The sequence below is a fragment of the Dendronephthya gigantea genome, unplaced genomic scaffold (genome assembly GCF_004324835.1).
Source record: "Dendronephthya gigantea isolate DGI-Jeju-01 unplaced genomic scaffold, DenGig_1.0 000015F, whole genome shotgun sequence".
NCBI lineage: Eukaryota > Metazoa > Cnidaria > Anthozoa > Malacalcyonacea > Nephtheidae > Dendronephthya > Dendronephthya gigantea.
In genome coordinates this window covers 346,585-372,533 of record NW_021163025.1, presented here as the reverse complement: position 1 = coordinate 372,533, position 25,949 = coordinate 346,585, and the positions used below count along the sequence as shown (strand labels likewise).

The 25,949-nt window shown below is 37.0% G+C and overlaps 2 protein-coding genes across 5 annotated transcripts; one reads left to right on the top strand and one right to left on the bottom strand.

Moving 5' to 3' along the window:
- Positions 1–5: 5 nt before the first annotated feature.
- On the top strand, positions 6–12,760 carry LOC114519891 (CCAAT/enhancer-binding protein zeta-like). Of its 4 annotated transcripts, XM_028540065.1 has the most exons (36): positions 6–152; positions 312–429; positions 598–698; positions 978–1,065; positions 1,439–1,506; positions 1,894–2,022; positions 2,104–2,149; positions 2,351–2,394; positions 2,517–2,601; positions 2,823–2,907; positions 3,003–3,099; positions 3,334–3,418; positions 3,566–3,645; positions 3,735–3,769; positions 3,898–3,976; positions 4,091–4,153; positions 4,235–4,315; positions 4,462–4,509; positions 4,762–5,043; positions 5,560–5,612; positions 5,735–5,781; positions 5,999–6,021; positions 6,118–6,154; positions 6,239–6,305; positions 6,530–6,618; positions 6,742–6,778; positions 6,935–7,020; positions 7,119–7,172; positions 7,455–7,492; positions 7,716–7,798; positions 8,067–8,106; positions 8,433–9,351; positions 10,115–10,242; positions 10,401–10,481; positions 11,401–11,475; positions 11,653–12,455. In XM_028540065.1, exons 1-32 carry the CDS (start codon positions 105–107, stop codon positions 8,739–8,741), a joined length of 2,625 nt encoding a protein of 874 aa, XP_028395866.1. In that variant the 5' UTR covers positions 6–104; the 3' UTR covers positions 8,742–9,351; positions 10,115–10,242; positions 10,401–10,481; positions 11,401–11,475; positions 11,653–12,455. The 4 variants fall into 4 exon arrangements, with proteins under 4 accessions (XP_028395866.1, XP_028395863.1, XP_028395862.1 ...); XM_028540062.1 differs by lacking the exon at positions 10,401–10,481 and having other exon boundaries at positions 6,739–6,778; positions 11,653–12,760; XM_028540061.1 differs by lacking the exons at positions 11,401–11,475; positions 11,653–12,455 and having other exon boundaries at positions 6,739–6,778; positions 10,401–11,390.
- LOC114519890 lies at positions 12,738–25,214 on the bottom strand. The gene is made up of 2 exons (XM_028540060.1): positions 13,552–25,214; positions 12,738–12,846 (listed from the first exon to the last, which is right to left on the bottom strand). Exons 1-2 carry the CDS (start codon positions 25,105–25,107, stop codon positions 12,757–12,759), a joined length of 11,646 nt encoding a protein of 3,881 aa, XP_028395861.1. The 5' UTR covers positions 25,108–25,214; the 3' UTR covers positions 12,738–12,756.
- Between the last annotated feature and the right edge of the window lie 735 nt (positions 25,215–25,949).

The window sequence follows — 25,949 nt, the reverse complement described above, 5'->3', positions numbered from 1 at the left end:
CAAATGAGGAACCAAAATCTAAAAAGTCCCAGAAAAAGAAAAATAAGAATGAAGATGGCATACAGTCACATGAAAATGTCATTAATGCCGTCAATGAGGTGAAAATGAAAGATAAGCTTTTGTTCCATCCACTTGGAAGATGGTTTGAACAGGTACTTTGAAACTGTTTTTATAAGAGGTGACATTATTAGAAAGGTGACCTGGCATATTAGAAAGAAGTAAAGAGGTTACAATAATTTGTGAGGTGACCATAGTGAAAATTGTTGTCTATTAAGAATGAACTTAAAACTAATTGATTTCAAATTTCTCAGTCATCGTTAGAATCACCTGTGGTAAAAAATAGCAAAGATCTGGAGGGAAGTTTCGTTGACAATACAAAGCAAATGGCAGAAAAACTTTTGGAAAACGAATCAACCGTTTACAGAAAAGGTCTTTTAATTTCTTATAAATAAAGTGTTATTTAGACGTTACACGTTTTTTATTTCTGTAAGTTTTATAGAGTTTTTATGTCTTACAATTTTTAAAAGTAATTGTGCACAACACTCGCTTATTGATCACTTATTAGAAGTTTTCTTAATGTTCTTTTCCATATCCCAGAAAAGGAACGAACAAAACCCTCAGACGTGGAATGGCTGAAGAATGTGACAAACTCTGGAACACTTGGTGATAAAGTCGCGGCGTTGGCGATACAAATTCAGGTTTGAAATTTGCACTTTTATGGAGACAAATAAAACCTTGCTGGTTTCTTTGAGAGTAAACAACAACTAGGCAGGTTGACAACAACTAGGTTTTTTGCAATTGAAGATATGATGTAGACCGGCCATCTAAATCGTAATGACCACCCGTATTTTAAATGAATTTCGTCTTAGGCCTTTTTCAGATGTCGACCTTTTCATGGTCTTCGAGTGCGAGCACATTTTATGGACTTTGTTTTTTATTCGTCTAACTACTGTATTTTCCGCTCATTTCACATACAGGATTCACCATTACATCATCTTAAGACGCTGGATGTGTTGCTAAATATGGCCAACAAAAAAGGAAGAAGGGAATGCTTGATCGCAATTGGTAAATTCGTAGTTTTTCGATATTTTCTTCAGCATGCACCTGCGTGTCATGAAAAAGAAAATATGAAATTGGGATTACTATGAATTATCAGCAAAGCTAAATGCAGCCTAAACAGTGAATAAATCACAAAATTTTGTTCTGGTTTACCAAAATACATGCATTTCAACTAAAGTAGAACAATTACGTTAACATGTTACGTAAGAATTATATTTATTGACTGCCTCGGGTGAACGGCATTCGAATAAACACATCTGCATTATACAGCATTTGTGCCATTTTTTATGATCGCCGTATCTTACACACTATTTTAAAAGCCCTTATCCGGTTCGGTATAACGTTTGCTGTGTTTGTTAATATTCCCGTTGTCCAATAGATACTTTAAAAGATTTGTGGCTTGTGAACTTGTTACCAAACGACCGAAAATTAAAACGATTTTCAGAGGTAAGGGTAGTACAGTAGCTACTAATGACTGTGCAATTCCATTTGATAAAGTATGCCGCTGTGAAAGTATATTAAGTACCAGTCATCACAGTATATCGCGCTCACTGTTGTCTCTGGTAACAAAATGCATCCATTTGGGAACAGCTCGGATTGACTAATAGAGTAAAGCTTATGGGTAAAGGGCAAACGTTTAAAAAAGTGCTATTCACTTAAATTGTTCGAACTTTCTGATTCCACGCGTTTAAAAAATTGTGCCGTTATTAGCCTGTGGTTATAGTGTTTATTCAAGCAGCTGTCTGCTACCAGAGCCTAATATGAAAAGGCAGGCTGTTGGCACGAGAATGGTTTTTGGTACACGGATCTTTTATGTATAACTTTGTATTGCAGTTTCCACTGAAATCTGCTCCCCAGAAAACGAACCAGGGCGGTCGTGACGCTTGGAACAAAAAATTGATGGTCTGGTATTTTGAAGATCAACTCAAAAAACGATACGAAAATTTTGTTCTTGGTTTGAAGGTAAAAATGATTTTGCATTAATATAGCGTTGGCGCCTCAGATTAACTATTCCTAACTAAATTAATATGTGTGTTATTTTAGAGATTGCTTCATGATAATCTTGAAAATGTGCGCAACAAAGTTTTAGGTAAAAGAAAAGTTCTCTAATTTTGATGTTTAGTGTTTTGAAAAGCACAGATATGATATATTTGCTATATCCACCGTGAGTCTTTGTAATGCAATGCTAAGACTTAGCTACCCAAACATAGCTTATAACAAGCTTCTGGTTTAAAAATACATTATATGAAGTGTTACGGCTGGCTTTTTAGCATTTTCTGATTATTTCTAGGTGTTGTTTATGAACTACTTGTTGAAAAGCCCGAACAAGAAAAGGTGATGCACAATGTCGATATTTTAGGACCGCCTCTACCTATATTATTCTCGAAATCCTTTTCCACATTGCTTCTGATTGATCTTAAAGTAAAGCTTATACAACCGTGTGTTTATTTTTACAGGCATTGTTGTTGTATTTGGTGAATAAAGTTGGCGATCCGAACAGGAAAATCGCGTCAAAAGCTGGTCACCTCTTGGGTTGTTTAGGTTGGCTTTATTTACATAACATATTCAATATATAAATGCAACCAATAGAAATAGAATATGCAAATATGCATATATCTTATGCTAATAACGATGCCTCCCAGATTATATTAAACACCCCCCCCCCCTAGCTCAACGATCTTATTTTTTATTATGTTTACGATGCTCCTGTTTGGTTTTCCCCCTTTTTCCACATGTAAAATATTTATCTTGTTATTCTCTAGTCCAAAAGCATCCAAACATGAAGATGATTATCACACTGGAAGTGGAGCGGTTGCTGTATAGACCTAATATTGGTTTGAAAGCTCAGTAAGTCGAACATCAAGGGAAACATATATACCGTGTTTATGAAAAATATATTCCATGATATTTCATGATTTTTTTTCGATTAATCCCATTTCTAGATATTATGCTGTTTGCTTTTTGAACCAGCTTATATTGTCAAAGAAGGATAGTTCGCTGGCAAGCAACTTGATTACGATATATTTCAGTCTTTTTAAGGTGAATGTAGCTATATTTTTATTAATTGATCACTTGGAAATGTAACAGAAATAGGAAAAACGTTAACAGAATGATACTAATAGCAGACAAACATGTAACTTCCGCCTGCAGTCTATCTGAACAAATCTATTGAATACTCAGTGTAATTTAAGCTTGTAAAAGTGACATGTAGAGGTAGCTTCCTTTATTTTTTAACTTCAACGTAATTAACAAAGCGCGTTCTTCACTTAAAAGGCTTTTGTAGATAAGGGACAAGTGGAGACGAAGATGCTAAGTGCTTTACTCTCTGGAGTTTCCAGGGCATTTTATTATGTTAAAGGTATGTAGAGTTATTGTCCTTCATTTTTCCTTTTTCGCGTATTTTTTAGGTTCTTAGTACAAATCCGTGCTAGAAGAATGCCAATTCGCATTATTGGTCTGGCTTAATTTCGACCTTAGTGATGACGATTTTGAATTTTGGTTTTAGATGACGAAGATCAGTTTAGTGAGCAAGTAAACATGCTTTTCAGGGTCGTGCACATCACCTCATTTAATACATGTGTCCAGGTTTCTCTTCATTTTCAACTTAAATAATTTTCTCCAATTCCTCTATTCAAATTGAATTTACATTCATTTTGTTTAATGCACTTCTTTAGGCATTGATGTTGCTCTTTCAAGTTATGGATTCTAGGTACGTGTCATCTTCAAAATACTTGTCCTATCTCTAAATCTTTTGTTTTGATGCAAGGTGAACTGTTCATTCCGTATAAACACTTCATATCGTTGGAGATGCATGTCATATGGAATTTATTCTTTCAGGCAGTCGATGTCTGATCGCTTTTACCAAGCTTTATATGCAAAACTTCTTGATCCACATTTGAGAATGTCGTCCAAACAGGTAAGAAACTTTTAAAAATAGATATTTGGAACATTATGAGAAAAAATAATACATTTTGACATTAAGTATGATAATCATCAAATTGTACTGAAACCAAGAATATTTAATTTTTAGGCAATGTTCCTGAATGTTATCTATAAGTCTCTAAAAATCGATACTTCTTTGAAGAGAGTTAAAGTAAGCCTTTTGTAGAAGAAATTTTCAAGCGTTCGGATATATTCTGATATTCAAACGAAGGATTTTTAAATTCTTCTCCAGGCTTTTGTAAAACGTCTCCTGCAAGTGTGTTCAACTCAAACACCAGCATTTGTGTGCGGAGTCTTATATTTATTATCAGAGGTAGGGCAAAGAATTACAGTTTATTGCCTGTAGCTAACACGTCTTAATTCGACATTGTATGTGACTCCAAAGGAAAAGAAATGAAAATGTTAAGTACATGGTAGCACCAAAGTTTTGCATATATATACATATTGTATATGTCTTAGGTTGGAAAAGTCAAACCTGGGATTAAAAGTCTTGTCACTCAGCCTGAGGTAACGCGTTTGTTTCTCTGTCTAGAAATGAGAATTCGGCGTGTGCAACAGAACGTAGGCTAAAGCTCAGTAATTTTCCCTCACTGAAGTGTAAAATGATCAATTTAGGGGAAAAATATAATGTAAATAACGATTTAGGCGAGCTTTAAAGTATATGTGTTGTTATGCTTGGATGGTGCTTAAGAGTTGTTATAACTGACGCCATCTATGAATTCAAACTATGAGGCTGAACTGAATAACGACATATTTCAGGAACTCGACGAGGAAGAACATTTTACAGATGTCATTGACCCAGAAGATCCTGAAAGTGCCCCTTCTCTCCCCTCAAGTGACGTCAGCAAACAACCAAACGCTGTCCACGAGACATCTTCCCAAGGTCACGTGTTTGTTGATTCGCCGCACACGTCAGGTTACCAAGCGAATGCACGAAATCCGCTGTACAGCGGTGCTGATAATTCATGTTTATGGGAAGTTATGAAGTTGTCGAGGCATTATCATCCTTCCGTGTCTCGCTTTGCTCAAAATCTTTTGCAGGTAAATTATTACCTTTACCTGCCTGCGGCCAGTTGTTCAAATTAATCTAGGTTGGCTCTAATCCTGGGTTAAATTTTAATCCAGTGTTCTTGTTTTTGTGCTTCTGAACCACTGTTCGTTTTAAAACTTTTTAAGATATGACTTCTATCGGTATTCAAAGATTTGCTTTAACCCATTCAGGGTTCAGCTCAAACACGGAAATTGTCCCTGAGAACGAGGTTCGGTTCAGCGAACCGGCTTTTTAACAACTTGCCTTCTCGTTCCATGGCAGGAGCGGTGGATAAAATACGGGTAGTGTCGCAGCTCTTCGCAAGAATGATTTTCATTGGCTGAACTTTAAGATACATTTCTGTTTCAACCAATAGCATAGCTTCGTTCTTTAGAAACCATAGAAAAACATTATCCAATTGGACGAAAGCTTCCGAGCACTGCAATATGTCCCTAAAATACCATCATTACCATCGGCACCAGTACAATGTAGCAGTATTAACACAATGCATGGTGAATCTATTTTAGGGTGAAAGTATCTCATACGATGGTGATCCATTATCTGATTTTACTCTCATGAGGTAAAATTGTTGACTGAGAATTTTGGAATATCTAATATTACTTTACAAGTAGTGTTGTTCGATCATTAAAATATTTGAATAGTATTGTTTACAGTCTTGTGTTATTTTTTCTTTTACGTTAGATTTCTGGATAGATTTGTCTATAAGAATCCAAAGAAGAAGGTTCAAGGTAACAATATAATGCATTTTTCTTTATATTTTTGTCAATCTCGGTTCCTTTAGAATTGACCTTTTATGTTTTATTTTGTTTGGCATTATACTGGTGGCTTTCATTTCATCCGCGTATACTTTTTTTGTATGCTTATGTATGCTTATAACATACAATAAAAGCATGAGATTGTTTTAAAATGATTAAAAATATTCATCATATTAATATTCTTGTTTAGACCATGGTGGTTCCCTTATGCAGGTATTTTAAACGTTTGTTTTTTATGTCTTGCGAAATTTTGATATTTCCTGTTTCCACTTCACGTTACTATGCAATATTTTTTGTCATTTTGACCAGCCTCAGACAATTTCTCAAAGACAGTTTGAACAACCAGGTAATTGCTGACAAATATATAAGTAATAATGTACAACTCGTGTACGTCTCAAATGACGTGTCTCAAATGAGATTTTTATTCCAGTCAACACCACCGCATTCTTGAACAAGAAGGAAGAAAGCGTACGTGAGGATGAGATTTTCTTTTATAGGTGAGATAAACTATCATACAAACACTGCGTGTAAACAACGTGATATCTACTTTATATACAGTACCTTAATTACTCCTAGTTTATAACACCTTACATACCATTTACCTTTATATATTATAAACTCTCGTACCTATTTTCTCGTGACTTGAATTCTCGCAAGCACAAAACGAAGATACAAGCACTGAAACGAGATAATTGTACGAAAAAATTTTTCTACTTTTAAGATATTTCAAACAGAAAGCAGTAGAAGATGAAAGAGAAAACAAGAATGTTGAAAAAGATGATGCAAGTGAAGAAGACGACGAGACATTGGGTCAGAGTCAAGTCATAGAATTACTATTTTCGGGCAATTGTATAATTTTCTAGTAATTTGTTATCAGTATTTTTTCGAAATTGTTCAATTATACACTAATTTATTTTTATTTATTTTTAACAGGCGGCTTTGGTGATGAGATTACGATGGATTTCGCTGGGTAGGTTGTGAGCTGTTTGTTAATAGGTTGTATTGACCAGCTATTTCTGCTTGACTGCTTGTCAATCGCTTCGAAGCTAGGTTACTTGAACAGGTTCTGCTCATGCAATTTTTCGCCTTATGATGCTAATTGTACAAATTCGCCATTCGTACATAGAGAATTCCAAAAATCCAAGACCAGCAAACAGGGAAAAAATAAAGAATATGGCGACTCTGACGAAGAAGATATGCTGGACGATGAAGGTACTATGATATGTAATATACAGTTTGTTTCTATCAACAGGAATAATTTTAAGGGGACTCGTAATGAATTAAACTATCTTGTACAATTGGGTTTGCAGAGTTCGACTACAATGATATGCAATTCTCAGAAGATGAAATGGAGGATTCAAATGGTAGGTTACAATATTCATTCATGTTCTTAATATGAGGTATCAGGTCGATACAGATATGATAAATTATTTAGCGGATAAACATATCATATAATACATACAATAGTATGAGGAAATGCATTCGAAAGATGTTCAGAAAAAAAGTTGTTTTTCCACACTTACGTCAAGTCAGATATACGTTCGTATCTTAGTTTGAGGCGTTTTTTCAGCGCACAGATATCTCCTAAATACCAATCTCTCGTGCAATCATTAAATTCATTAACGTACATCTCTTCTTAATTACAGACGAGAAGAAAAAATATAGTGAGAAAGATTATGAAAAGGTGAGTGCATCGACAATATAATGAGGTAAAGACACCAAATAATACGTGCATGGTCTATTCTTGGAGCGGATTTAAAACCGGATGGGTTTTCACAAAATTTTTGACTCTACTTCCTGCACAGACTCGCTGCAAGGGCTTTAGAAATCTTGTGTCCAAATTCCTTATCACGGACGGGCCGCCAAGTATACCATAGAGCACATTATGCTAATGTTATATCATTTAGGCGTTGTTAGAGAACCTGAGCTCAGATGAATTCAGCGATGATGGTGATGACAATTCTTCACCGAAGAAGAAAAAGAAGTTCCAGTACGTTTAAGCACAATTTGAGATTACTTCGATATAAGTTGTGTTTATTTCTTTTTGATATAATTAAACAGCATGGGCCGGTTGAATAAAACTATTAAACTACATTTTGCATAGTTAAATCCTAGTAATCCTAACTAAGAAATACACGACTCTGATTGGCCAATTCTGCCCTTAACTACCGTTAAAAATAAACTAGTCTTTTATACAACTGGCCCCTGAAACGTAAAGAGTTTCCTTCGCAATGCGTGAATATTTTTCTTTTTTGCAGGTCTTCTGAGGATACGTCAATGTTTGCTGACGCAGAAGAGGTAATCCTTTCATTCATTTCCATGATTGCAATTCCAACTCTGATACAAAAATCCTTTCCCTAAACATCACGGCCTAATCTTAGGAAAAATACAACTGGGGCCGACTGTACAAATGCTGGATAACGCTATCCATAACATATAGTGATTTTCAAAAACTTGGTGAAGTGCCTAAGTCATATATACCGAACAACCAGAAATTTTGGAACGACTGAAAACAACGCTATCCAACTTTGCTCAACCGGTCCCTAAATGGTTTAACTTGGTACAATTAGGTACAACTAAATTTCGCAATAGTTTCGTTAAGAAGAAGTCATATATTTTCTTAGTTTGCTCATTTATTGGAGGACTCTGGTGGTTTTACACAAGGAGGAAGTGAAGATGTGGACATGAGAGGTGTAAGCTGGAAACAGCAGCAGTGGGAAACGAACAGAATGCATCAAAACAGTTCTAGGAGGAATAAATTTCGAGGTGGTAAGAATCGCGGGAAGGGCTCTCGGAATTTAGGACAGGGTTCGCTCGGCCTCGGAAAATCCTCGAGAAATTTCGGGGAAGGTCGAAAAGAATTCGGTAATGGGAGGAGAAAGCCGCGTGATATAGGAAGTAAACGGAAAACCCCGAGAAGAAAAGGAAAATAGTTTACTCGCATGTAATATATGCGCGATTATTGTAAACATGCATTAAATACTTCATTACTTAAGTTAATAACACCCCACGAGAAACTCGGAGTCTCAGGCCTGATTCGGCTATTTTGCCCAGTACAGTGTGACTGCGTAGATCAGCGTTCGGCTAAGGATTTCCATTTAGTGCAAAATTGTCGCGCGATCAATCGACTTTTTGCGATCGCTTTCCTTTGAAATATAGACAATGAAGCGGAAGTAATCCATTAGATTAGCTTGACTGAACACATTTCAAATGAAAGCGATCGCAAAAAAACGATCGCGCGACTGCCCTTCAGCCTGTTTTCCACTAGGCGGTGTTTTGCGTGCAAGCGGAATTTTTCTTTGTTTTTTTTGCGTGAAAGCGCAGACAATGAAAAATTCCGCTCCGCGCGCAAAATTCCGCCTAGTGGAAAACAGCCGTTAGATACGCATGCGCAAGTCGGGCAGTTATTTTAATTTTATTCATGAGGGTTTGGGAAAGTGTTGTTGTTTTTTTCAAAAATTCCATTGTGAAATCCTATTCATCCAGACGCTTTCGCTGGACTGAAAGCCTAACAGGAGGAAAATTTCTACTGCTACAGACAAGGTTAATAATATTTCCATTTTTTTTTAAAAAAATGTATTTGTTTGGTGTATTTACTCTCAAACGTTGTTGTCAAGTTCGGCAACGAGAAATAATTGCTGTTCTCAGCACTTTACACGTCTGACTTTAAACTATGGCATCGCTAAAATAATGCTTGAATACCTAAGCTTAAATTAACACGTCTTACAAGGTTACGAGGGCAAAAGGCGAAGGGTTTTCCTTAAATAATTTGAAATGTCAAAATAGAGGAAAATTAGCTAGACAACCTGGAGAAAGTATTCTTTACTTTTATAAGTATTTATAGACAATGCCTTACCGTTTTGTTTGTCTTATGAAAGAGTTTGAAGCTATTATTTTGGGAAACTTGCCTGTCTATGGGAAAAAAATTAAAAATTTTAATTTGAAATCAAAATTTTAATTTTTAATTAAAGTGTTAGAACTTAATTGCCTTTAAAAATTAGGGCTTGTACTTAAACTCTGCCTAAACTGTACACTTTCGGAATAGAAGAAAGGATTGTTTGGTTTTTTAAGTCAACTAGGAATGTGTGTCATTTTGAAGTTTAAGGGTGTCAATTGGGTTAAAAAAAATGGCGAGCAGTGTTTGTAAACAAAAAGTCCCCTTTCTCAATGCCACAAGAATTTTATGACTGTCTTTGAACCCTCATATCACTGAAATTTCACCTTTGTACTGAAACAGCCTTGTTTTAGTATAATACTCAATTTCACAATATGTGAAAATGAATGATGTGGGAATTATTTGAATCAGTATACTTCACATAAGATGAAGTATTTTTGATGAATCAAAACAAGATGGCAGCATGGTCATGGGTGTTTTGGATGAAAAAATTAAGCAGTGGACAGAGGTCGTTTTTGAAATTTGGAATGCCTATGGTGGTATGTCTTTTTTTATTAAAAGCAGTATTAACTACTGCATTATTAGTTGTTTTTACTGTAGTAGTAGATTTCTTGTCATATATTTCAAAATTTAAATTGTGTATTACAACAAATATAACAAACACAACATTACAATCACCATTTGCAATTGTTGACAGCTTTTGGTTGTTCTCGGTTCTGTCGGTTTGTCTGAGTTCACAGAGATTAAGATGAAGAAGCGGGATGAAAAAGTCAGAAAGGTCTTGTTCTTTAACTAGTATTGGTTGACAGCCAAATAATTGTAGATTTAATTTGTTATAATACTTATAGTAAGCATTTTTGATAAGCTGAAACATGATGGCAGCAGTGAATGTTAGGGTAAATTATAAATCTCTCATTCTACCTGAACATTGACATATTAAATATGAAGAACTCAAGAAGTGTTCATTTTAACAAGTGTACATTTACAAACAAGTTTAGTATCTAGTTTGTCCAGTTTCAATTTTTTAAAAAGTTATCAAGTACATGAAATTCATAACAGAATCTGAAATACTCCCATTGAGAAACTCTAACTACATTTTGCACAGAGAAATCCTAGTTAACTCAGAAATGCACAACTCTGATTGGTCAATTCTGTCTTTAACTACAGTTAAAAGTTAACTAGTCTTTTAAAACAACTGACCCCTGATTAGTGATTTTTATTTAAATGAGTCATCATATGTAAAACTTTAAATTGTATATACCAGGGCCTGTGGAGCATATTAGAAAGCTGGGGGGGGGGGGCTAAGTTCTAATTGTTAGCCAGTTACTGTCTGACTTTTATTTCAATACTTTTGACTACCCCTTCCCCATTTCTGTGGTCCATGGTAAATTATATACATTGTATAAAAAATCACCATGTCTAGTAGAGTTACATTGTTTAGAAGCAAAACAATAATTGAGAAAAGAAAAGGAGTTGAAATAGCAAAATTTCTAATTCTTAGGTAATTACCAAAGCATAGTGAGGTGAAGAACAGATTATTTTTTTGCTAAAAGTACATGTCTTCAGTCATCCTATCAGAGATCCATCATTGCTTAAATATAAATTCCACCTTTTAAGTTCACCCTCCCTTCTAAAGTTTTCTGTGATGCATTGCTTTTCTTAAATGATAAAAATGTAGCAGGTAAATAATTTTTTAGCTAAATTATGAAGAAACCCAAAAGTTTCATGTGAGAAGAAAAGAAAAACCATTGACATTGGAGGATGCTTACAAAGTATATTATCATTTGGTATTATTATTACAAAGTATATTATCATTTGGTCACCATTTAGTCACATGATTATAGCTACTTGAAAGTATTTTGTGTTGACATGAGGGAAGGGTATACGCACTGACTCTTGGTCTAAATATAAAGTAGCTAGATCAGTTACTGATCTTTGTTTATATTTAGGAGGTTCAAGGTATGGACATTGGTGATTGGGAAAATAAAAGGGTACCAAGGCCTTGGTCTGAAGATAAGTAATATAGGAATTCGGACAAACCATGGTTGATAGGTCATGGCGTTTTTTAACAAGTAAACCCCACAATCCAATGTTTACAGCAAAACATGTGTAAACGTGGCTAAAAACATCTGTGAATTTACACAAACATCGGTAAATTTACACAAACAATACATCTGCAGCTACTCCGCTTTACTAAATATAGACTTGTAAGCTGTGGGAATGCAACATTTAATATATGCACCAAAAAATTTACAGTACTATAATCTATGACTATATTATGCGCGTAGCATAAGCAGGATGGTAAGAAAGTATATATAAACTTATCCTTTGTTTTTTTAATTTCATTGCATGCTAATTAAGTGATCAAAAAACTACAAATATTGTTATATAAATATTGTTATAGCTATATATGTATTGTTATATTCACATACGTGATTAATATTAGATTCTATGATTTTCATACTTACAATCTTACGCCTTTTGCAATAAACATTTTTGTCTCTTCGAAGAAGCGATTCAATTTTATTTTTGTAAACTCTATGCTCCATGGCCTTAATTTAATTCTGGTAATATAGAACCATTCGCCTTCCATGTCCCACTTGGATTGGTAAAGGCTATAGCTTGTTTCGGACCGAGTACTCAAAAATATAACTTCGAAAACTGTTTGAATTCTAATGTGACAAGTTAAAGAAAACTTCGGTATGATTCATGTGAAGAATGACTGACAGCTCACTCGGCGAGATACGAAAAATCATAATAGTGCTGTTGCTTCTTTTTAAATTTTAAAGCTACTTTGAAAGAGACAAAAATCGTATCGCTATAGTTCTTTACCTACACGTAAAACTAAACTAAAGCTAATTGCCACAATCCTTTTTATTATGTTGTCTCGTATATCTTATGGTAGTATATCTTTTATTAACTAGCGTACAGTGGTGATAATGCTTTTGATTATATAATTATAATGATTAAAATATTCTTAATAGATTGTCCTCGGGCACAGCTACAATACAATCCCTTATATATTCGACTGTAAGTAAATCGACACTCACTAATCATGTGCGGGAGATTTTTCGACGTCGACCAGGTGGTCCATGCGAAGAATTATTTCGAAGGCCTGGTATTTTGCTGCTGCCTTTCCCGCCCTACGAAAAATTTTATTTATCAATAAAACTACAAATAAACCGAGTTTATTTTATTAATATAAATTGGAGAAATTGTGGACTTCGTTTTTGTGTCACGCAACCGTAATACACGTATCACGCGACCGAAAGTTAAACGGCTACTAAACAATTCAACAACAACATAACAGAGAGCGATGTCAGCGATTAGTTCACTACAAAGCGATTGAAATAGTGTTGTTAATTATTTCCAAGCCATTTTAAATGTAAAATAAATCGTTAAGTAAAAATATATTGCTTAATTCACGTTACAATTTCACACCGTATTTTGTTGCCTACTTTTTCGCACTAATATTAGAATTTAATACTAGAATTTTCGGAATTTTTTTGGAAAGCAATAATAGTTACTGCCGGGAGCCGTCTGGGTCGTAACTATTGCCTCATAGTTACTGGTGAGAGCCAATCAAAATGCTCAAAGGCCATTTTTTTTTCAAACTAAAGTTATATTAAAAATAGATTATAAATATTCCAAGGAGGTAGTAAAACTATACAAATGTCACATGAATCGTGATCTCTTGGCAAGTATATCAACACATGTAAGCAAAAATATAGGAGTATTTATTTTTTATGGATCGAGCAAATGTTTAGTCTTTATGCAACAGAGCTTGCAGAACCTATACACGGTAAGAACAATCATAGTTTAGGCAACGTACAAATATGGGATCTTACCTTTTCCAATTTTTCAAGATACACCGCAGTTGAGTGGATGTATTTGAGAGTAATTTCTTGCGGAATGTCATCTGGGCTTGGTGGTAGAAGTGGAAACCACAGCGAAGGTTCCCTCAAGCAAGACTCTAAAGTTGCACTCTCTTCGGGCCAGTATCTAGAGGCGTCGGATGAAAGATAGCGGAACACAAAGCGGCGCAGTGCTTTCAAAAGGTTCTGCGGTTTCAGCTGTTCAATATCTTTGCGTATCATTGTGGTAACGGTCACTTTCATCTCCTCTGTTAACCCCTTTCGGAATTTATCAGCGAGTCCGTTGATAACGCCATCTGTAAGCATATCTTCAACAGCTTCGTAAAGAGCAGCAATGTGCTTAATCTTAATAGAACTTTGAGGTTCCGGTAACAAATTTACTGGAAACGGTGAAAAACGGTGACCATCTTGCAATACCGATGCCCATTTTTCAATTAGTTCTTCCAAAGACATATTCTCGTCGAAATTTCTAAATTTTTGTTTAAGAAGATAAATTAGCACTTCGATATGCTGTAGAAGCTCCTGGGCTTCTTTGCTTTTCCGTTCTTTCAGGTTGGACAGACCTTTGCGTACTTCCTCTGGTACGGTTGGACTCATTATCGGCCGAATCTCTGTCAATAAAGGGCCACAGGAATGAAACAGTTCCTTTGCAAATATAAATTTATTAAGTGCTCCTCTTAAGTAACACTTTCCAGAGGCGATTTCTACTGCAAGTTCCATTTCTATTCGCTCTAAATCATAAATAATTTCTTTGCCTTTGCCATAATGAAGATTGTTTTGTGCATTTTGCAGAAACTCATCAGACCACTGGAAATTGATCATTTCTTTGTCCTTCACGTCCTGAATGGAAACGGACATGATACCACTCGCGCTGGCGTTTCCTTTTTCTAGAAAGGTTAGAGCCGGATGATGATATGATGAAAGAGAGATGACCGCATCTAAAATTAAATTCTGGTAGCCGATGAGGATTTTAATAGCTGTTTTAAGGTAAATACCACAATCACTCTCAGTAAGACAGTAAGCTACACAACTCGTCTCTGTTATGTGCGGCATCTCCCCCCTTTTATCCTTAAGCTCTTCATTGACAAAGGGGCACATTTCGTTCCATGCTTCCGTGAAGTTGTCGAATAGCATGTTTAAATTCTGTTTTTCACCTGGAAGATGACCTTTCATAAAACCGTCTATGTCCTTTAATAGTGCTTCTTTTCTGCTTATGCGGTGGGTTAATGCAGATGACATTAGGCGAGTCCATTTCATAAGGTGATGAAGGTTTCTGATTATCTGTATTTTTTCAAAGTTTGCAAAGAACAATGTTAAGAAACCATGTTTCAACTGAACCTCTTCTGGGGAGAACAGGAATGCTGCACGAAATAATTCTAAACTTGGATTGCTTTTTACACGGTACAAATTCTTAAGTTGCGCTTTCTGTTCTTCTGGGTCGTCTGGATAATCGTCAAGTTCCAAGATGCGGCAGTCCAGTATATCTGTTTCTTGACTGTCTTTCGTCTGTTGTAATTTTAACATCTGCTTGATTTCCGTTTTGCTTGACTTCGTAAACACTACTTCTATTTGTTTTGAAAATTCAGCTTCCCACTCTTGACACATTTTTGGCGTTGAGCAGTCGTTGTTTCCTAGGAGGTGTTTACCACTAATAAGGTCTGAACTTTTTTCGATTACGAGATGCATAGTTTTAATTGCAATATCTTTTTTGCAACTAAGGATATTCATCAGACAGGATAAATCAGCTTCGATGATCTTTAAACAAATACCTCTTAAGTCACTCCCAGGATCAATTCCGTGTAACTTGTTTAACATACTCGATAGGTTTTCCTCGTTCGAACTCCCAAGAGCTATTCCAACGTAAAAGGTAGAGTAAACGATGAGGTGTAGGGCACGATAAATTGCTGGGCGCATGTGCCTTGTGCAGAGATCCCATTCTGGACTTGAATCATCGCAGGAGGGTGGTAATGTCGAAGACGTTTCGTCAGATACGATGGTTGCCGTCTTGGGTATACTAAGAGCTGCGCGACACTGTGGACAAACTATTTTATTGGAATTGCTTTTAAAAGCCAGCCTTAAACCACACGAGCATGTAACATGGATAGATTCTTTAACAGATGGAGGGTATGCCATCACGGAACGTGCTTTTGGACAATGAGCGAGAACACAGGGCTGTTCAAATGTGACAGAGTTGGTAATATAACGGTAAAATGGTAATTTTTCGTTTGCTGCACTAGTTGCCACAACGCTGCCAATGTGAACAAAAAGTAACGCTATTTCTACATCCTCCACTGATGATTGCGGTGACAGTTGAAGTTTTGAGCAATTGAACTCACGACGGCCTACAACTCTTAGAAAAGTTTCCCGAAGTAACGCCGGCAACGACGCATCAATCGATGAAACGTTTTTGTCGACCCAGTCAACCAATTGTTCTTCCTTAACAGTGAGTTTTCTCACGGCACGTTTTAGGTAAACCATATTTATAAAAATGCCAACAAGAGCAAAACCATGATGGGGAGAACTACAGCATTTCGTCAAAAATGCTTTCATAGATGAATCGTCGTTTTCGCTCAATTTCCAATAGGCCGCTTTTGCTTCTTCATATTCAGGGTCCTTCAATACAGATGTAAACACTGCCTTGTCTCTACATTTTTCATCACACCATATTCCCTTTATTGTTGGAAAAGTGCTGCTCTCGCTAAATAACTTTCGTAAATCAAACAGATTTGTGTCCTCTTTGATTTGTTTCAGAAAAAATAACTGCAACGGAGATTTTGGACCATTAATGAGGGAATTAATTTCAGTCAACAAATGAACATATGGACTGTCTTCCTTCAAAACATTGGGGTTTCTAACAACAAATTTTGCAACCATTCTCAAGAGTCCTCGAAGGAATGCGACGGCTGAAAGTAGGCTTAGACCACAATGATCTTCGCTGTATTGTGATATCAGCGCTTTTGAAGATTTAGCAAGCGCGAGTGCTTTGCAATCAGAACTGTGAAGGTCATCAAATTCACACTGCTCCTCAAAATTTAGCAAACGTTGGATTAGGTCACAAATCATTACTGTTGGATACGAGTCATGATGTACCAATGATGTATGATGTTTTAATACTCCGTCGATATTCTTAAGACAAGGGAATTCTTCGATGATGCCTGGATTGGTGATTATATCGATAAATACCCCAGAAGAGCCTTCCACCATAAGTAATCGTAAGATAACAGGGCTCATCCTCATTACAAACTTTGACTGCTTTAATGAAAAAAAGTGCTCAACTATTAGGCGAGCGCCACTGCCAATAGCATGGGTATCGATGCACCGACAATAAAACAATGCTGAAAATTTGTGAAATGCTTCTTGTTTATCGGGCGTGCGATCCTTTATTTCTTCCTCCAAAGGTTTGAGTAGCTGGTTGGTTATCATTTCAAACGACCGTTTGTGTTTTAGATATTCAGGTCGAAGATCCTCAGCGATTTTGTTCAAATGAAACAAAAAACGTAGATACGTGTGTGTCCCAGTTAGCGTTAGAATGATCTTCGAGAAATCAACGCACGAACGTAGGTAATGGAATGCTGGTGAATTTTCACAAATCTTGAACGCTAGTGAAAGAAGCAAGCTCGCATTTCGCAACCATGGCCGAAGGCCGCCATTCTTTTCCACATTGCCCTTCGAGGGTAGCATTTCTTCACAGTATACTGTCACCATGCTGTCTCCAAAATTTTTCAAAAATTTGGGATAACTCTCTAATTCTTTATCATCAGCTTCCTCATCTTTAATTGTCTCATCTATATTGGACTTAGAGTGAAATTTTACCGCATTTATTTCATTCACTCCGGTTTCCTTCCCCAGGGAGTCATCATTACAACTTCCTCCTGTCTCGTGGTGTCTAACGAATGTCACCTGCAAGTGGTGGAAGATGTTATCTGTGACATTTTTTAAAACATTTAATCCTACAAACGGCAAACAGCACTCAACCATTTTTAGCAAATCAAGGATCTGTTCGCGATAGATCCATACAAAGGTTTGCAGCAGCGTACAAAACTCAGCTGTATCATTTGCCGGCAAATTTGATTTGACCTCCGATATAAACATTGCTTGTGCTATTGAAACTCGTTCAGAACGATTAAATATTGGGCTAAAGTCAGCAGTCATCATATCAAAAATATCATCCATGTATAATTTACAACAGTCCAATGTAAAAACGAGGATTTGGGGAACTAGGTTTGTGATCATCTTGGAATATTTTTTTTGCTGTTGTTGCTGAACAGTCTGCTTTAGCTGGTTATTTTTGTCGTAATTATCTTCATTTTCTTCAAGTTGTGCTTTGTCCTCTAAAAAAAGTTCTTTGACATTGTCGACTTTTCTGACAAGTACCTGGCTGAAAGGTAACTTAAGATCAAGACTTATGCTGTTAAGAACATATGATTCAGCTCCAAGTGGCTCTGGTATGTCTGATGCTTGAAAAATTACGTTGGTTTTGATGAAATTACACCACAGATCTTCTAAGGTTGATATTAGGGATTTATCGAAGCCGCTACGATCAGCTATATGTGGTGGCCAGGCATTCTCTTTTTCAAGAAAGTAAACAATTTTGGCCAATGGATTTCGGACTAACCTGGAGACAAACTGTTCCATGGCACAGTAAAGGGTGCATGAATTAGATAATAATTGCCGATCACAAGCAACTTTAACTTCCCAACTTTCTGTCTTGTGAGTTATCTGATCATGTTCGGGGGCATCCATAGTAATGGCCTGCAAAATGAGACATTCAATTTCTCTTGAAACTCTTTCTGAATTGAAAAGATTGTTTGCGATGTGTAAAAACGTATCCAGACGTCGTTGGCTACGTACATATTTGATACGGGTGAAACACCAGAGAAGATGACGTTGTGCAATCCTGCGAAGAGGCCAGATAGGAGATGTGAGAAGATCTGAAACACTTTTTCCAAGTATTTGATTTAGGGAAACATGATGATCTTCCAGGTCCTCGAGAAATACTAGTCTCCAACCACACAGGAAACTGAATTGCCACGAAATATCAGCGGCTTCCCCACGTTGTACATGCACTACGATACATACATGCTTGTATACTGGAGTTCCTGATCCAGATGAACACTGTTTGTAAACATTTCTTTTTTCTTCAATAATTGATCGTGCAAGAAGCAAATGTAAGCCATCCAAATCTGATTTACACTGCAAAACTAACAATTCCTTATTAGGTGCATTCCAAAATTTACTTATACTTTCAGCTAGTTGCTTCTCGGACTTGTAAGCACTTAAGCGTTCAACTTGACATTTCGACTGTTCTCCCACACGAATTACTGTATGAATGTTAGCAAATGTCATTACGACTGTCTTGGATCCAATCGCATCACTGGCAAAGAAAGATGATTTCTTATGATTGTTCTTAACATATTCAATGAATGCAGAAAAACCTTGGTGAATTGGTTTTTTGAAATAGTCCTCAGTTAGTTGTCTCACTTCTTCTGAGTCTTCCCTAAAAAGACTACATTTCCGCGCTCGAAGTACGCCATCAGGAGAGGCTATCCACATCAAGTCATCTTTGCATTTCTTCAAAACGCAATCTTTTTTATTACGATGTGACAAGACCAATGATGAGAGTGTGTCTTGGTGGAAACCAATGAACATATCTGTTTTACTAAACTTTGATTCCAAACCTTCCACAGTGGATATTTCTTCGACCCATCGAAGAAGTTCAGTGATAACATTCTGTTCGTCTTCAGTCAGGACATCAGAGAAGCGCAGAACTTGTTTCTCAAATCTGTTAAGCAATGGCGGATCAGAGAATTTTACTTTGGGTTGATCAACTAGCACAATACAGCGAAACCCGTCGTTTACTTGGCATATCGGGTTACTGTTAGCACCAAGAGCAACACGACAATTCTTTCTGTTTCCGACGACGGCGTAATTTTGATTTAGCATATCATACAGACTACCATAGATACTTTCCAGATCTCGTAATATCAGAATACAGTCCTGTTCCATGCAGAGAATTATACGGCTCAAGATTCTGTAGTTATAATCTTCAGACAAATCTTCCTCAAAACGACTGCCATATATTGTGATAGTCTCTTTCTTTAGGCTGGACAAACATTGCCTCAAAATTCCAATGGCCGAATCTCCACTTGTTATAAGCATCAGGTGACGTGCATAGGGATCTGCAAGATTCGCTTGAATTAACTCAGTTACTGGGATGATATCATGGTCACTGGAAATCATGCTGTTCTTCAATCTGTCGAGGAAAATCTTCTGAATGTGGGTTACGTCATCAGGAATTCCTCCAAAATTACGCTGTAATGAGATGTTGACCGCTTTAAAGTTGCTACAACCTTTTACGCTCTTAACCAAGGAGTAGTAATCGCGCAGACCATGAAAATTGCCCTTTGTCTGTGTAGTCTCGTATTCGAAATAGCTTTCTGCTAAAGACTTTAACACATCCTTTCCCAATTTTTTCCCGTTATCACCATCATCAGCGTAATGTAGTGAATAGCCAGTCTCGTACAAATCTTCTTTCGTTGGTTCAGGTCTGGACAGATGAATTGCTCTGTTCATCTTCGCTGCATCTAACGACCAATTTGAAATACCCACGACTGCAACCTCTGGCAATTTCCCATCCCCAGGTTCTAGCAGGCTGTGTAGAACTTTGAGAGGATTGTACTTCGAGTTTTCAGCCAATCCGACTTCATCAAGCAAAACAACAGGCAGGACATCTTTGTTGTGAGATTTGTATTTTTGTGCTTTTTCAAACACTTTTATGATTCCTTCTGATGTTGATGATTCTGAACCTTGATACGAGACGACATAAAGCTGAGGCAACTTTTTGAACCAAGGATCTTGCGAATCACGTCCGCGTAGGTTGCTTCGAATCAGTTGAATGGATAATGATTTGCTGCATCCAGGCTTCCCAACTACAAAAATTGGAATTCTGTTTAGAATGCAAACCAGCATAACAAATACGTTCTCCCGTAGAGCGGCGTTTCTTGCTGTTCCTGGGGGCAGTTCCATTCGATCCAAATAATCTTCTTCTTCTATACGTACAATGGCGGAAAAGCTATCCAAGTTTTCATTAGATGTCATCATGGTTCCGTTTTGTGTAAACAAATCTATCATCTTCCGTCGGTAATTCTTCCGCAACTCTGCCGTCGGCAGTCTGGATAAATAACAATGTGCAAGAGCGAGAACAATGCTCTTTATCATTGCTTTTTTGTCGTATTCTCGAGATAGCAAAAAGTATTCTTGAAGGCGGTCGGGACATTTATCTTTTCTACTCTTTAGCTCTTGACGTTTCTCTGTCATGTCATGAAACCAACTAATCAGGCGAATGCAGCGGTCCACATCACGTAAACTCACACAAAATCTGTTCTTCTCAGCATCCCGGAGAAATTTTTGTGACGCAGATAGCAATTTTACCAGCAAATCTTTATAATCTTGCGGTAGAACCCGAACCATTCTCCGAATATAGTCTTGTTCATCTTCCGAACCTAGAGAGCCATAGTCCCAAACATAGTCAATCATAGCTTCAGGTAGTGGATTGACACGGTACACGAGATCGGAATAATCGTCTGTGATATTTTTACCTTGGAGACCCGCTGTCCTAATTTGCTCTTCGGGTCGTAATGTGTACGGGTTGCAAGCTGCAAGGAAGACAAGATTATTGGACAGTCTTCGTCCAAGTAAGGCATGATGACACATGATATCACTTATCAAACCTAGATGGTCACATGTGTTTATTTCATCCAAGAAAATCCATATTTGTTCTTGAATGCTTCTGGCCTGGGTATCCTTCTCTTTGATAAATGTGATGATTTCTTCTTCTGATATTCCAGCATGAAAATTATATTTACAAAATTGTACTCCACATGTGTATGCCAGATAACGAACCAAACTTGTTTTTCCACAACCGGTTTCTCCCATGATTATTATCGGAACATTGACACGAACTCTTAATATGATTAGTATCATCTTCAGGATGTTATCCGGAGTCAATGCGTAATTTGGGAGCAAAGGATTTTCTTTTGCAACTGGTTTTGTGCAAGCTATCTTCTCTAATTTCTCTTGTAGTTGTTCTTGAGTTAAAACCTTAAAGTCTTCAAGTTCTTTGTATCCTTTGATGTCTTGACTCTTCAACAATTTTTCAACGCTCGCAGGGACATCAGATTTGTCGCGATACATAGCAGTGATTGCCTGTGTGTTACGACCATGAAACACGACCAACAAATGGTTGTTGTCTTCCCATTTTATCATCCACCTTACCCGATTTACCATATCTTCAGCTAACTTGACATTTGATACCATCGCTTCGTCTAGAGCTTTTGCTGACTCTTTTTGTGAAAGTTTTCGTGCATGACTTGAGCGACAAGTGGTTAAAGCACGGGACGCGAACTGCTTTGATACTTCCAAGAGGGCGTGAAAAAGAATATTTCGGACACCCCGAATTTCTTTGCCCACCATAGTTTTAAGCTTTTCAATTTTGAAGAAAACACTCCTAGAAAACTTTAAAAGTTGAACAGCCAGCACTGCTAGGAATGTGTGGAGCGTTGTGAAGGTGATATCAGCGTCTGACGCAAAGTACTTCGCTAGAAGCTCTCGACAGCGAATCGCTGTCAATGGCTTTGGCGTTTTCGGGCCACTGAAATGAACTTCCTTTGATTCAATCGAGCCTCGATCGAAGATATCTAAGTACTGACAAACAACTTGAACATTACTTGTGATTTCAGGGCTGACCAAAAAGTCTTCGTAATCCAGCCATATCAAGTGAACACGAGTGAAATACTTTGCAACCACCAAAGACTCTCGGAGCCTGTCGTTCAGCGTATTTGCTATTTCAATGTAGATGTGTAATTTGGGAAGATGATAAAACTGATTTCCAGCTGAAACCATTCCTGTGAGAATAAGTTGAAATAGAAATGTGTCCAATGACAACGGGTCGTTTACCTCCCCAATATCAAGGTGTAGGCAATGGTATTCCATTAACTTGAGTTCTTTTAGACGTTGAATGAGTTTTCTTGGTTCAAATGGTCCGCTGATGGAGAATGTAGCAACGTTGAAACCATTCTTTAGTGCCTCGCGTTTGATATGCTCTGTTTTACCAAGACCAGGGAGCGTTGAAGTGATCATTTTTACATTTGGCCAACCAGATTTTAGACGTTGCGTGAGAACAAGATCAGTCATACCAGGAATGTTGTGTGAATGTTGAGCAAACTGTTCCACAATGTGATGATGGTCGCCACCACGACAAATTAAAGCAAGCTGATAGTCGCCATTCTCTTTGGTAGCTCGATAACATTTTGATTTCTCTTCTATTTCGTCAACCAATCTGAACTGCAATTCATTCGACAACAACTCAACGTTTGCGATACAAAATAGGCTTTTGTGACGGGGGGAAACCGAATGCGTAAAGCATCTTTGAAGTAGCAGATGTATTTCCTCCCAAGTTGTTTGAGGACTGCAAAAGACGATTTGATACGGCTCTGGAAATGCATTCGAAGTATTCTCGTATAGTGTAAGAATGACGTTGGCTGTTAACGGACTTTCTCCCTCCAAACTCGCAACAAAAATTTCCCCTGGGGTAACGGTAACCTCCAGTTTAGAGCCTGATTGACCTTGAAAATCATCTGATATTGGTCTGATGACAGGATGTGGATCTCTGAAGATTTTTTCCAATGCTTCACCAACGGTCGATAGCAGTAATTCTGGGTTGTCGTTTGGTATTGAATTCAAATCCAACTGTATATTTTGGTGTTGCTTCAACTGCTGCTCGGTGATCCGTCTGTCCACAAAATGGATTAAAGATAGAACCTCGTCAAAATTATTCCTCCCACGATTCACCAAAAAATTAAAGATAGTGCAAAGTTGATCAGACCGGTAATAATTAAGGAAGTAGAAACGTCCGCGTGTTTTTCTTAGAATGTTATCCCAGTTATTTAAATCGCGCTGCAATTCATCCCTGGTAGTTTTGAGATCATCATCGCTAGGTTTCATTCGTCTCCAATAGTTTTGGTATTTCACATACCCAGAGGAACGCAATTTTGTTAGAAGAGTGGAGATCTCTGTTAAAAGATTAACTTGATATATAAATTTATCAAAATTGATGTCCTCGCCTCTGTTGCTCGAGTTGTAGGTTTGAACTTTCTTGGCATTTTTGTTGGAGGTAACGATAAGATGAGCGCGACTTCGTAAATGGTGTAGGTCTGACAATGAGTAGTTCCGTCTTTTATCTCCACTGCACTCGTAACTCATTTTAACTTCACATTTCCCATCTTTTTGGGACATTATGAATTCTCCTCCGCTAAGGCAATTTCTGATGATTTCTTTAGTCATCTCTCCTCGATTTGCAATGCTCGCGTACAATCCATGAAGACTGTTCACGTTTATACTGCACTGATGAATCTTTGCAGCTATGCCTTTATGACCAAGGCAAGAGTTTTTTAACATCTCCAAAAAGTGTTGTGGATTACATTTGTCTTTTCTCTTCTTAATCAAAGGTGCTAAGAATCCGTGGACTTCAATAAGGTCGGAAACAGACGACTCGGGTACAAACTGATCAAAATGTTCTTCAACTGCATCAATTAGAAAAAGGATGTCTTCGTCAACGATCTCTTCTATAAATTCTAGCAATTCACTGGATCTTGACAAGCTTTCAATTACACAGTCTAGCTCCTCGCCAGAAAAGGACGAAACTATTCTTTTCACTTCTTCCATTGATTGGTACAGCGATTTAAGAGTGAGCTCATCACTTTTCTCTGAGACTGCTTGGAAATGTAGAAGCGATTTCATCGTTTCACTTGAAGCATCTGCTAATCCAAATATATTTAGCGTTACAATGGCATGCTGAACTTGTTCCAAGACATGTGAATATCTTACATAACCCTGAATGCATTCTTTACTAAAAGAAGAAAAAGTTCGCCTGAAATATACTTCTAGTAATTTAAGCTCTTTATCAAGTACGTGTTGATCCTTCAACGAGCCAAGTAACATCATCATGGTCTCAACACTAAGCGATCCAGAATCATTGAACACGGGATTCCATTGCAACTGAAAGTGTTCAATTGCGGTGGTTGTCAGATAATCAATGAATGATTTGAAATTAAACTCTGTTAGTTCGCTCCCATCCTCGTCTATATCCGAATCACGTAAATCTTCCAGGCCCTTTTTAGCGACGATCATAAAGGACAGCGAATTTACCAAAGGTTGTATTGTTTTTGCAGGGCCTAATAAAGGAAGTAAATCTCCCCAAACCTCATCATGATTCAACTCGTTTACCTTCACTGTACACATCTTTTCTTTCAGGTTATTGACTGTCAGGATGACGGTCTCGATTCCTTGAACAGTAGAAACATCATGCGATATTTTCTTTCCATGGTTGATTGCAGATTCCAGCAATTCAAATTTTCGGTCGAAATCCTTCTTAAGATGCGTCAACTCGGAGATTTTAATTAAAATTGGCTTTTGAAGATCTGTCAAGTGACACTTTGGCTTAGACTTACTCAGCACACAAGCGCACAGCATGGAAACCTTTTCTTTCTTTTTGTTGACTAATTCCAAAAACTGTATTGATATATCGCCTTTCCTAATGCACTTTTCCAGCTGTTGACAAATATTTTTTCCAGTTTTATATTTCATTGATTTCTCAATTTTTCCTGAAAATAAGCAATCCATGGAGCAAAATAATTTAAAAATACTCCTAAAGCCTCATACGTTTTTAGCCCACCCAGAGGAATAGAAATAAAGCTATAGGTCGCAAAAGCTGTACGTCATGCCCTCAATATAGACTCTTTGACCTGAAAATGTAGGCTTTGATACCTAAATTCTTATAACCTAAATATCTGTAATATTTGTACCACGAATTTTGGTCTATTTTAAAATACAATACAATGATAAAATATGCAAGGTCGCCATTTTCGGATTTTGAAGGATACGTTTATTCTGCGAGGGTTTTTAATCCGCTAGGATACCAGAAAAAACTATAATAAATTTTGTAACTCACGAGAATTGGTAATCGCTATATTTACTAAAGATATAATTGTTAAGGATTTACCTCTGGTTTTAAAAAGGATTATCCAAACGTCGTACCAATCAAAAACTTTTTTGAAGTCACTTTCCTTGATTTTCTCGTCCATGGCAACTTCTGGTATATCTATGATGTTCAAGATGCAGGACAAAAGTTCCTGACCAAGACTATAGGCAAAACAAAATAAAATTGTAGTTATGAAATGCTTGACATTCGTTTTGAAGGCCCTCGTGTCGTGCATGTTTTGAGAAAATCATGTAAAGCCACATCAACCAGGTGATTTGAAAACGCGGGAAAGGACTGGAACTCGTTGTCAAATAGAAATACATTTTTCGATTAA